Here is a 12,763-nt window from a genome sequence, read left to right on the forward strand (position 1 = left end):
GGGGGCGGGCGGCCGGGGTGCGGGCCGGGCCCGGCGCTGACCGCCTTCCCTCTCTGCCTCCTCCCAGCGCCGCAGAGATGCGAGGGGCGAAGAAGCGCCAGGCGCTGCCCGCCATCGTGCTCCTGCTGCTGGCCTCGGCCCCGCCGCCGCCGGGCGCCGAGGGCAGGGACGTGCCCGCCGCCGGAGCCGAGCGGGGGGCGCTCCTCGACATCCTCCTGCAAGCCCTGGGCGACGACGGCCGCCCGCTGCCGCCCCGCCCGCCGCGCAGGGACCGGGTGATCTCCCGGCGCTACAGCGGCGGCGGTGCCCCTCCGACAGAGCCCCGCGCCGCCGCCGCCGCCCCGCCGCCCCCCCGGCTCTTCGCCGCCGCCCGGCACGGAGGTAAGAGACGCCGCGCTGCCCCGCGCAGGGAGCCCGGGGGTGCAGCCCCTCCGCATCCCGTCCCCGCCGCTCCCTCCGGCGGCCGAGCCCGACGGCTCCTTTGCCGGTGCATCCCGCTGCGGGAGCGAGCGGAAAGCGGGGTCGGGGGATGCTCTCCCATCGCCCCGGGGCTGCCACGGCGGGGGCTCTGCCTTTGCTGAGTTCGAGCCCCGCTGAGGGCAGCACAGCCCAGCCCCGCTCCCCGGCTGGAGCTGTGGGGGTATCCGAGACAGAAGGGAGGAGAGGGTCACTGGGGCTTCGGCACCTTCGGCCGGGAGGTCAGCTGCGACCACCATTGATCCACAGCCCCTCAGAGCCAGCCTTCCAACTTCCCTGTACCGCAGCGCAGCACTGGGGGAGCCCCATTTCTCCCCAGTCTTAGGACGGCTGCTCTGATCTGCACAAAGAGAATAAATGACCAATCTGAGCGACAGCTCTCTAGACATACTCCTGTAAACTTCCTCTCCAACTTTGCTGCTTCCCGTGTGATGCACTTCTCTAGTTTCTCAGGGCAGGTGCGGAAGGTCCAGACCGAGATGGGCGTGGGGCTGATTTCACCTTTCAGAGGACGCTCAGACTGGGTCAGGGAGCCCTGCGGCACTGACACGGGCCAGGCCTGGCAGGGACAGCAGGGGCAGTTCAGGACCAAGCACAGCTGCCTGGTGATAGTCACAGTGTCCTTGGCCAGGAGACTAACACTTCTAGGCTTCGTGCAGAGCCATGCAAAAGCATTTCCTCCTGGAGTGGAGCTGCCTGAGGGGTCTGTGTGAGTTAGGATGGTGCAGTGCTGCAAAACAGGAGAATCTATTGACTGGCCCTGCCTGTGGCCCACTAATATTTTTCTCTTGTCGTCTGCCACAGACCTTGCTGGAGAAAAACCTAACTGAGGAAACCCAAGGAAGTTTGGTTTCTTAGGGATTTGTGTCCCTGGAGAGCGCCCTTGTGGCTGGTGGCTGGTATATGGGTGAAGCTGAGATGCAGCCCTCCTCAAGTCTCACTGGTAGACTTATTCTTTTCTGTTCAGTAGCCTGTTTTAAATGAAATGAAGGTCCATTTTTGAAAAACTTGAAGTTGGGTGACAAATGGAGAAGTTAATAGGTGAATAATTGATTGGTAGGGTGGCACTTGCGCAGGGAGATTGCTTCTCGTTCTGAGGAAACTAGGATAAAATTTATCCATCAAAAAGTAAACAATGCTCTGGCCAGGGAAGCTTCTTAGCCTGATCTGCTCCAGGTATTGAACCGTACTTCTGTAAGGGGTTGAATGTCCCAGTGAGCTTCCAGATATTCTTGCTTTTTCAGACCATAAAGTCTCTGGTAGTTATGGAAAGCCAGCCCAAACCAGACTGCCACAGATTTGTGTGCTGACTGGAGAAGATGCTGCAGGTTATCAGCATGACTGGTCAGAACTGTTTATTTGCTGTGGCTTGAATTCTTTATGTGCTGTGGACAAGACCACAGCCCAAGAAAAAAAGTAAAATGTTTTTTCAAGGAAGAGTACATGAAGTCTTACATTCTTCTTTTCAAGAGAATGAAAGATAGAGTAGTATAAGCCTGAGAATTAATCTCAGGTTTCTACTTTGCAATAATTATTGCAAGAATTACTATTATTAGGTGGTTTGAGGAAAAAAAAAATTGTTTTGGACAGCAGTCTCTCCCATTTGAGATGTTTTCTCTTAATGAAATAATTATATTTAACTATAGAAAGTAGAAATATTTCATAATATTTATGTAACTTTGAAGGGGAATTTTCTTAAACCCATCAGTATTATACACAGTAAGATAGTGTTAGTTGTTACTTTTAGTAACTATGTTGTACACAAAAGGAACAGATGAAGATCCTTAGAGAAATTCTCCATTTGTCCCTGACATAGGTACAGCGTCCTAGGGGCAGCCACAAAGGCAGCTGTCTCTCCAGCCTAAAAAGAGCATTCTACAGTTTAAATAATAGTCCCATTTTAATATTCATCTCATTTTTTTGTTACCAATACCAAGGATAAAAATTAGTACCTCTCATGATGGTATGTACTTGTTTTTCGGGATAGAGGACTGTGACGAAGCTTTTCTCACAAGTAATTAACTTTTTTATAACTCCTGTCACAAACACATTAATGGCAGCTTTTTACTCCAGCTGGTAGCACCTGATCAAACAGAATGGCTTCTCTTAGCCTCAGACAGGAAAGTTGTTGCATTCAGTTGAGTACTCAGCCAACTGGAGTTATGTATTTTGATTGTCTGTAGCTGCTGAAAATCAAACCCAAGTGTCTGATTTAAGAGACAATTGAGCAGCTAATTACTTCTTTTGTTTGAAACAAAAAGCATCGGGAATAGTGCTGTATACAGAACAGAGAATCCAAGACAAATAATTTCTGTGTGTTTTCTCTTTTCCTTTTTTTTTTTTCCTGAGGGTCCTATTCTGTATTATCAATGAGCTGAATAGCAGGAAGAATTAAATGTGCTTCCTCTTCTGTTCTCTCATTCCCTCACTCTCAGGACCCTCTCCAGCTTTAGTCTAGCCACTCACTGAGCTGCACCTCCACACTCACCTTTCTTTTATTTCATTTAGGGGCTTGGTTATTATTTGTATAGTGAGACATCTGACCTGGAGTACCACTGGGTGAATTCTAGGGGCAGCACAGGGCAAGTGGCTGCAGCACACATTCAGGGGTGAGGTTTGAGAGAGGATGGGACCTCCTCCTTAGATTGGTGGGGTCCTGCTCATTTAGCTCAGGCCATAATGGAAAAGCACAGCACCCTCAGGGCGTCTTTGATGAGGCAGGAAAAAGAAGAGTGAAACACTTACTTCTCAGACATTGTACATGTACTGCTCAGTTCAGATGCATAAAGGGGATATGAAAGCAAGAGTGGTTTTGTTCTGTAGTACCCTGTCTGGATGTGGCTTGAAAGTGGCTCATGGACAGCTCCTGGGCCAGAGGTATGCCATGGGAATAAGAGTTGTGCTCTACTTCGTGTGATTTTGTCACAGAGCAAAGGGTCAAGCCTTAAATGGATTGGACACTCAAACCTGCTCAGCTGTGTGGGACAGTGTGATGCTGTGACCTGCCTGCAAAGGACTCATTGGGTCTTTCTTGCCCCTTAATAACCAGGGTTATATTCCATGTCATGTGCTTCTTAACCATTAGAAAATTTGTGTCATGGTTCTTGTATGACCCATGACACTTACATAGGCAATAGAAATGCCAGTTTCACCAACACTTTAGCTGTCTTAACTTCTTATCTCTTTTATCCCTACATGTTCAAAAGTCTTATCTCACATAGACCTGTCCCTGTTTTTCTTGGTGACCTGATTAATGAGAATGAGCACTTACTCTGAACAGTATCTTTAGAAGAAATTCCAACTAACCAATCTTCATATTTTCTAGGATTCCTGGTAGGATGTGACTAAAAATACAAGTTGTTCCTTAGAGTTATTATATCCAGTAGGATTAAAATTCCTGTCATAACATCCCTTACTTGCCTGATTTCCATGCTTGAGTTTGATTTTATATTTTTCACTAAGAAGTGTCTTAAAGTTTTTTAATCTTAGTGATGAAAGCTCTTCAATGGGTAATCTTTTTTATAACTATCCCCTGCTTCTGATGCATAACTGTGGTCAGCTTTTTTTTATGAAGAAAACATGTATTTTCACAGAGAGAAGATTCAGCTTCAGGTTATTTTTGGATGTCACGTCAGGGGAACTAGAATAGTTTGTCATTCTTCTTTGATTTTCTTTGTTACATTTATCCAAACATTTTCCTCAAAACCAGAATAGCTTCCATGTAATTAGATTTAAATAATCTTGAGAAATAAAAATATCTGCTGTGACTATTCTTTTCTTACATGTTGCCCACCACAGTGGAGAAAGGAGCTGTCTGAACCTACAAGCGTTAAGGGGCTGAAATTTCCCTTTTGTCCTGGGAGACCAACAAGACATTTTAAAACATTTTGAGTAGTCATTTTTCAAGCATGAAGGAATGAAGATAAATATTGCTCTGAGTTTACGAGTATGTTCAAATTAGCCTCCTGAGCATATCTACTTCAGATTTAGAATAACATATCAGAGAAGAGAATTTGGCCCTCAAAATATTTAAACTTTGAGGTTGCACTTACAAGTTCAGTTTTATGCCAAAATTTCTTACACATCAGCAGCAGAAAACTGTAAGTTGTCCTGTGACATAGTGCTAGTTTAACCATTATTCATAATGAATTAGATTTGAAAGATATGTTTGAGGTTTGTTTTAGTTTATGGTTAAATCAAACCCAACCCATGTATCCTATGTAAGGCATAAGGAGAGTTTTGTTCCTTTTCCTCACTTAAAAAAATCTCCTCTAATTGTAGTGATAATTACAGCTGGAAGTCCCTAATTCTGAAAGACCTGCTGTGCCTAGTACTAAACTACCTCAGTGAATGTAATTACAGATCTTGAATAAAAAAGGAGACCATTGAAGAATGTAAACTTTGTCTCTAAGAAATTAAAATGTATGGTATGACATAATGCAGTGTTCTTTGTAATACTTAAGCCTCATCCAATTATTATTCCTGTTAATAATCTAGTTTTTTTTCTTTTTTTTTTTCCTTTTCTATTTTTTCACTGTATTGTGTTAATAGGAATTGCTGGGCATTCAGAAAACTTAGAAGATGGGAGTTAATAAAAATGACATTCTCCAAAATCACATTTACCAAAACCACGTTATCTTAGAAATTAGCAAAATAGTGGATGAAAGTGTTTTAGAAGAAAAATAACCGTTACATTAAAAAAAAAAAAATCTTTTGATTTACAGTAATTATTTCTGATCCTGTAACTGACATTTTTGAGTCAATTATTTTTACAGTCAAGTTAGTCGGTAGGCTTTTCTGAAGCAAAACCAGACAAACATATTCTGCTTTTGAAAGATTAATATAATGTATATTCCAAATGGGTAAGGGGCTTTTTTTTCTTTATTTTTAATGAGGTGGACATAATCTGGAGATAAATTCTAAGTTTGTCTATTCCTGATCCAATGATTAAAAGAAAATATATTGTCATAAATTAGCAAATGTAATGAATGATCACATGCTGTTCCTCTCAGCTGAACATCTATATGGCAGTGTCCTTGGGATAGGGCAGCTGGCTTGAGTGCTGGGGGGACTGAAGATCCCATAGGGCAATAAGATTCCCAGGCCAGTGGTTCCAGGGGCTGTGAGGACCTCACCACACCATGAGGCAGAAATACAAACAGTCACAGAGGGTTCAGTGGAAAGAACTATTATCTCTGCTTGCACCATGGTTAGGTGCCAGTTCCACTCGAAAAATACAAGTGGGCAGGATAGATTTCCATTTCCTATGATGAAAGGAAGTCCCAAACACTACAGAGACTGTATATTCCTTCACTTCTGCACAGTGCTTGGACCAGTCATGGTTATGATGGCTTTGAGATCTGTCACAGCACTGCTACATTCCTGTCCCTGCCTGCTTGGGTTTTTAGGTGTATTGTGCAACATGACTCTTAACAGCAATACTCTGTGTTTGGCAAGCACAACTGCCAGACTGTAGAGCCAGGCCACTGAACAAAAGGCATCTGAAATCTAGGATGAGACAGAAGTCTTCCGTATCATGGTGGAGAATATCAAGCCCATGGACCAACCCTGACAGCTGATGGAGGAGTGAGCAAAGATAAAACATAGTTGTTGCATACATGGAGGCCTAAAAATATAGTGAAGTACCAGAGTAGTGCTTCAAATGGAGTGGTCTCTATGGGGCTTTGCTGTCACTCCCATTAATCCCAGTGAAGGGCACTCGATATCTGAGACATTGTGCTGTCCTGGCACAAAAAATGGAGAAGTCTTGTTGAACTCAGTACCCTGAGCAGCAAACATTTCAGTGCACCAGTGAGCAAAGATAAAACATAGTTGTTGCATACATGGAGGCCTAAAAATATAGTGAAGTACCAGAGTAGTGCTTCAAATGGAGTGGTCTCTATGGGGCTTTGCTGTCACTCCCATTAATCCCAGTGAAGGGCACTCGATATCTGCACTGTGCTGTCCAAGGAGCAAGATAGGATGTCAGCATATGGAAAAGTTTTTTTGTTGAGCTATTGCTTTGATCACTATGAGGAGATCTTCTGGGTTTTGTTTTAGTCCTATTTCTATTTTTATAAAAATTGTATTTACCACGACAAGACACCCAATTACCAGTGTGTGCAGCTCTGGCCCCAAAAAAGTGAATGTCAGAATTTTCACTGTATTACACCAGGACTAGGTCTGAAGTACACCAGAACTTCTCCAATATGCAGCAAATTGAATAGCAAAGAAAACAGAAGTTTTGTTTCAAAGTAGATCTGCATGCATTACCATCTGTAATTCAGGAGCAGCATGAAATTTGTAGTAGTCTAGCTTGGCCCTGAGCCTGTGAGCAAACTGAAGAGCTGATATATTTTGTGTGGTTTTTTTCTTTACATTATGCAAAATTTGATTTTTCTACCAAGAAAGAATGGTAGGTCTCTGTGTTTCTGTGGTTGTTATTTCAGGTGTTAGTCTGCCAGGGAAAGCCTCCGAGAGGTGGGAGAATGGCAGTGCACAGGTATAAGGCTTTGTAATACATTTATTGTTTGACAGAAGCCTCTAGTCTTGAAAGCACACTGCTTCAAGTGTAGAAATGATGTTGCTTTTAATGTAAGTATGTATACAGGGAAAAAAGATATAAAAAGAGAATTATACATACATGCATACATCTAGGCACACAGACTCCTCTTATCATTAATAAGGTTTGAGGGCAATGTGCATGGTAATGATATGATGTTTTAGACCCACATGTGATTTAGGAGTTACCAATGGGAATTATAAAGGCTTATGTTTTCTATAGTGCTTAACTCAGCATAAAAAGTAATTGCAAAGTAGTCATCACTGTGTAAAGCTGTAAGTAAAACTTCATAATCAGTGAGATGCCCGAGAAAGATGTACCATATACAAAAAAGAGCCACTGTGAGCTGCAGAGAGAAAGGGGCGACTGCTTCCATGCCTAAAGTATATGTAAGACCACTGTCTGCATTGAGATCATCTTATTCTTAAAGAAGATCTCTCCAAGTGACCCAAAAGTAGTTTTTGGAGGGGGAACATGTCCCCCTTATTAACACCTTTTTTCTAGAACAACAAAAAATTTTTTTGAGAGGTTTATCTAGTACATTTCACAGAAGTAAAAATACCCTCAAACTGAAATGCAACCTTATCCTATATTAATTATTTTTAAGGCTTGTTTTAAACATACCAAATAAGTACAGTTTAATAGTCGTGGTAAAGTCTTCTTTTTCATTACATGCATTCAGATGACATTGTACTGAAAAAAACCAAAACAAACAACTCAGTTGTTTGCTTTTGTTTGGTTTTGGTTAGGCTTTTCTACTCAATTTAAGGATGAGTGCTTCATTTTGTCACTTGTGAATTAGAGGTTACTACTTCTGTGTAAGTCCTAGAGGCTATTTACTCAAATTTTGTGGGTTTTTAATGTCGGCCAATTGGAAAACAGTTGCTCTAGTGAGAGGTTTAATTGACTATTGATTACATACTGAGGGCACAATTCTTTAGGTTATAAACAAGATTTAACACATGAAGGATCCAAGCATTTGATTGATTAGTGGCCATTTTGATATTATCCTATGTTTTATTATGTCTACTTGTGCAAAAAAATCATTGATGTGCAGTGCTCCACTGATTTTATCAAAACAGGGCTTAAAAATGTTCTTGTTTAGTATAGGTTTTAACACCAGAGAAAAATGCTGTTTGGAGTTACAAATTGTGGTTACTTTTTGATGCTAATATTTTGTTTTTAAAGACAGAGTTAAAATGTATGTAGCCAAGCAAAAACCACTCACGATAAAGGCACAATTTTTAATGCTAAGAATATTTAAACTTTTTTTTTTTTTAAGTTTCTTGTTCTTGTTATTTTGTAAAATCTATCAAGCTTTTCTTTCTCAATTCCAGTAAGTTGGTTCAATTGCATTTTAGTATGTGTTATCTTACTACATGATTTGAAATCTCTGTCTTTGGCTTAAAGAAAAACATTTAAAGTTACATCAGCAAAGCAATTATTGTCATGTTCCTTGCAGATTTCAGACAGCATTCTGAGTGACATAGCACAAATCTAATTAAGGCTTTGCTACTCAAATTATTTTCTCCTTTTTTACTCAAGCCTGTAAAATAAAGTGAAAAGCAAAATAAAACCCTAATGGAAAACAGTCAGACAATTTTTCTTCCTTAACCTGTTCTGTTTTATGATGACTTTGAAATGAAGTGTTAGAAAATGCATCCTTGTCAGCACATGTGGCAGTAGGGGATGTATGCCCTGGATTAGTAAAACCCTGAAATCCCATTGGATTAAAATAAGTAAGGAGATAGCTGTGATGTTATTACTCTAATCATGATAGAGTAATTACTTCTTAGTCTGTTAATCACATAGCATGCCTAACACATAGGAGACTTCTCTGCTGTCATAGAAATTTCAGTTTAGGAAATTTAGGAAAAAGATTTTCGGAACTTGTCTTTTACACAGTAAACAAAGAGTTATGGCTGAAACGTACTTTATAAGAGGGTTTCTTGTGGCCTTCAGGGCCACAAAATCTCTTGAGATAGAAGGCAATCTAGAGCAGGCTAATTGCTTGCTTTTTATACTGTGCACCAAAAGTTTGAATGGTCCTCTTGGTCAGTAGTAAATTAGCCAAGTACCACAATTTGGGCTTCCCATTATTATATGATCAATTACCAGGTTTGTATATGAAGATAATGTATACAGATTTTCCCCTTTATTCAGTACCAAGTCACTTTTCCAGATATCAGTCAACTTGCATTCTTTCAGAGAAGGGATTACAACAAAATATTTAATTTGAGTGGATAGGACTGGCAAAGATACAGCAAATTTGCACAGATCTACTTCTCATGAACAGGGTGGCTCTACATTACCTACATGATGGAGTTACTCCATGCATGGATGTGTGATTCAGCTGCATGGGAATATGGAGGATCACTTGTGTAAGATGCAGTCAGGGCTTTGAAAAACCTTGAAACAAATCCAAACCACACATTTATACGGAAGTCCACTGTCCCAGAACTGTGCAGCACCTCCAGAAAAGCCATCTTTACTCTTGGCTGGGATAGCTGTTTGTTTCCTGTCAGAACAAGGGAGTGAGAGAAAGAGAAAATCTGGAAATTAAGTATTGCAAATATGTTAAGAGTTATCTTAGAATAAATAGAAAACTTCTCCAGTATTAAGAGGAACAGTTTCTCTGCAGTTACACTCTATCTCAGAATGCCAGAATATTATAACAGTGACAGTGGTATTAAAAAATCAGGGAAATGTTAAAGATGCTGAGTCAGAAACTATGTAAAGTGTTTTCTGCTTTTTTATTTAAGGTTAGCCCTTTCTGCTCAGCACCTTTTGGCCCACTGAAATGTATGTTTGCATGTATATTGCACCTGTTTATGAAGATCAAACCTCCAATATTAGTATGTCTAAGTAGTTCACTATCTTTGATTCATTTAAACGTAATACTCACATTAAAATATTCTGATCTTAGTTATGCTTTATAAGCAGTCTCCTTATGTAACTATGATAGGGTAAAATTACCTTAGTTTGAATATGAATCTGACATATGATCCCTGGGAACATCTTTAAAGTAGTAGTTAGAATAAAGTATCTATAATGGAGAAATGGTGTATTATTAATCCATCTGTGACAGTTCTGTATCTGTTCTCATGCGGAAAGAAATAGAAACATTTCTAAAATAAGCACAGGAAATGTAAAGTACGGTTAAACATTACCATTTGCACAGCAATCAACCTGGAGCCTATTCATATTTAGAAAAAAGAGCAGGGTCTAATTAAGCTCTGGCAAACTAGATTCTATTTCCTTTCACACCAACAGAGTTTGCCTGTTTGTCAGTGCTGAGTTTGGCTTGCATGCAGTTAAGCACATGTCATCAGTTTTCATTCAGTTGATTCAACTAGTTCATATATTGCTTTTGATGTATTGCAGCTGTTCTTGTGTTTAATTTATGCAAATATTCCAGAATCTACATTTATTAGCAGCCATGATAGCTAAAACAGAGTGCTTTTCATAGAGTCCTGCAGAGTCACCCAAAGTGAATTTCCTCTTAATAATTACAGATATGTGATGTCTGTATCTTATTCTAAGAGTGGTTTTGCCTTCAGTCAGGAGCCCTCCAATAACTTTCCAGGCATAATTTGTAGTCTCTGAATTAATCTGAAATATCATCTGAAATATCTTGATAGTTTAGTGATTCTGAGTAGCTAATAGACAAATTAATTAAAATTGTTGTCTGTTATAGAAAAAAAGAAATTTTTTTCAGTAGATCAGTTTCAATTCTATAGAATTAAATAGGGAAAGATAAATCAAGATAAATCAGTAAATAATGCCTTGAATAGTTTGACCAGTCTTTTCTATATGCCTCATTATTTTCAGTGAATTATCTGTTTGTAAGTTTAATGAACAATTAACATTGTAATATATCTTTCCTCTTGGAAAGGGGGAAGTACATATTCGCAGCTTATTATTCAAAATAGCAAGGGTTTCATAATACCCTACATTTTCTCATTTTAGTTGTTTGAGGAATATGCCATCCTGTTTATTAGATTTTTTTTAAAGAAGGATCTTTTGCTTAAACTCATACATCAGCTCTGTAATAGTTTTGAGATTTTTTAATTTACTCTTCAAAATAAATATTTTAGTTTTTTACATGTTCACATCTCTGTCAGAGGAGAAAAGAGATGAAGTATGCACAGAGTGCTTATCTGTACATATGTGGTGCTGTTTCAGAATCTCATAATGCAAAGTATAGTTGTTAAATAACTTTTTATATTTCAAATGAAAACTCCACAGAATATGTTAACCTAAATCTTTATCTTTTCTAGTTTTAACTGTTTTCTAAAATGAACGCTAATAGTAATAGCAGAAAAGTAACCATATACTCTACAATTGGCTTATTTCTTGATCCCACAGCATTTTCTGATGGAAACAGGGATTTGCTGAGAGGGAAAAAAAAGAAATCCATCCTTCTTAATGTTCTTTTGCCAAGCTAATATAAGGGTCTCCACAGGCAAGGATTAACTAATACAAATATGCTTTCTGAGCAGCTACTGAAGAATTACTAATAAACATAATTACAGCTGAGTTCAAGATATCCAACCTTGTAAATATATCCTGGTATAATTTCATTACGCTTGGCTGAATCCCTAGAAGAAGCCAATGCCTCAATCTCTTTGTTCAAGTCTTAATGAATTATTGGAAAGTGGCTGATTAAAAAGCATTGAATCAGAAGAGGCTGCTGCATTCTAAATATTGCTCTCTTTGATGTTGTTTACCTCCCAAGTTGACCATTTCCTTGGCCAAAAATCTCTGCACATGAAGGTCTGAACCTACTTTTTTGGACCATTAGATTTTGTATGGAAGATAAATGTGGTAGGTAGCTGTTTGTTGAACATTCTAAGTGTTCATTGGAACTCACACCTTAGAAGAGAATTCTCCCCAGAAGTGGGGCACAACTATATGTTAGCTAAAGGGGATACAATGAAATAAGTGAGATGCCCAACCAGACCTTTAATTTCTTCTTAGAAACCACGCTTTCCATACTTATTCCTTTTTGCTACCAGTTTCCAGTTGCCTCCAAATGGACGGCTCTTCGGCTGCCCAAGGCAGAGTCTATAATATGAAAATATCTGTTTGTGACACTGAAATCACTGTGAGGCACTGGGGAAGAGCTGTGGCCTACACTATGTACCAGCATGTACTTGTGGAGAGCTCCAGGTTTTAGTTAGTCAAAAAAGAGCACGGGCATACAAGATTAGGATGTGAGTGCATCTTGAGATTGGACTCAGATCCTTGACAGTCTGAACATATTCAAAGGTGTGGATGAACTTTGAATAATTGGTGGTCCCTTCACAATGTCTTAGCATTGTTCCATTACTTCCCACAGCACACATAGGAGTGTGTGCTCCCCTGTGAGTATTCACATTTTGCAGCAGATCAGTCCACACTGCATTGTTGCTTAAAGTAGACTCAGGTAAGTGCAGTGTTAAACTGCATCCTGATTTTTTTCATCTCTATTAAACTAGTCTCACCTAAAGTTATTCTCATTGCATGCCTCCCCTACAATAACGTAGAAGGAGCCATAAGGTTCCCCACTCAGACAATGGTTGACGAACTCTCTATTCGGATTGTGTGGAATTTTTCAGTTGAACCTGTCTTCACCCTCTGCTCTCTTAGACTGGAGATGGGGGTTAAGAGGTTGGCATGCTTGGATTGAGGGTCTTTAGGGATGACCTTGCACTATGATTAAATTATTAAGTATGGCCTGCG

General features: G+C 40.0%; 1 protein-coding gene across 3 annotated transcripts in view; it reads left to right on the top strand.

Moving 5' to 3' along the window:
• The window catches only part of ALKAL1 (ALK and LTK ligand 1), a 36,570-nt gene that overhangs the window by 1,025 nt on the left and 22,782 nt on the right, over window positions 1–12,763 (top strand). For 2 of the 3 annotated variants that reach the window (XM_039702973.1, XM_039702976.1), the window contains exon 2: window positions 68–381. In XM_039702973.1, coding sequence (XP_039558907.1) covers window positions 78–381 — 304 coding nt within the window. In that variant the 5' untranslated portion in view covers window positions 68–77. Of the gene's footprint in view, window positions 1–6; window positions 382–12,763 lie in introns of those variants that run through there. The other variant, XM_039702975.1, reaches the window with a different exon arrangement.

The sequence above is a fragment of the Passer montanus genome, unplaced genomic scaffold, assembly GCF_014805655.1.
Source record: "Passer montanus isolate IOZ18808 unplaced genomic scaffold, ASM1480565v1 scaffold16, whole genome shotgun sequence".
Lineage (NCBI taxonomy): Eukaryota > Metazoa > Chordata > Aves > Passeriformes > Passeridae > Passer > Passer montanus.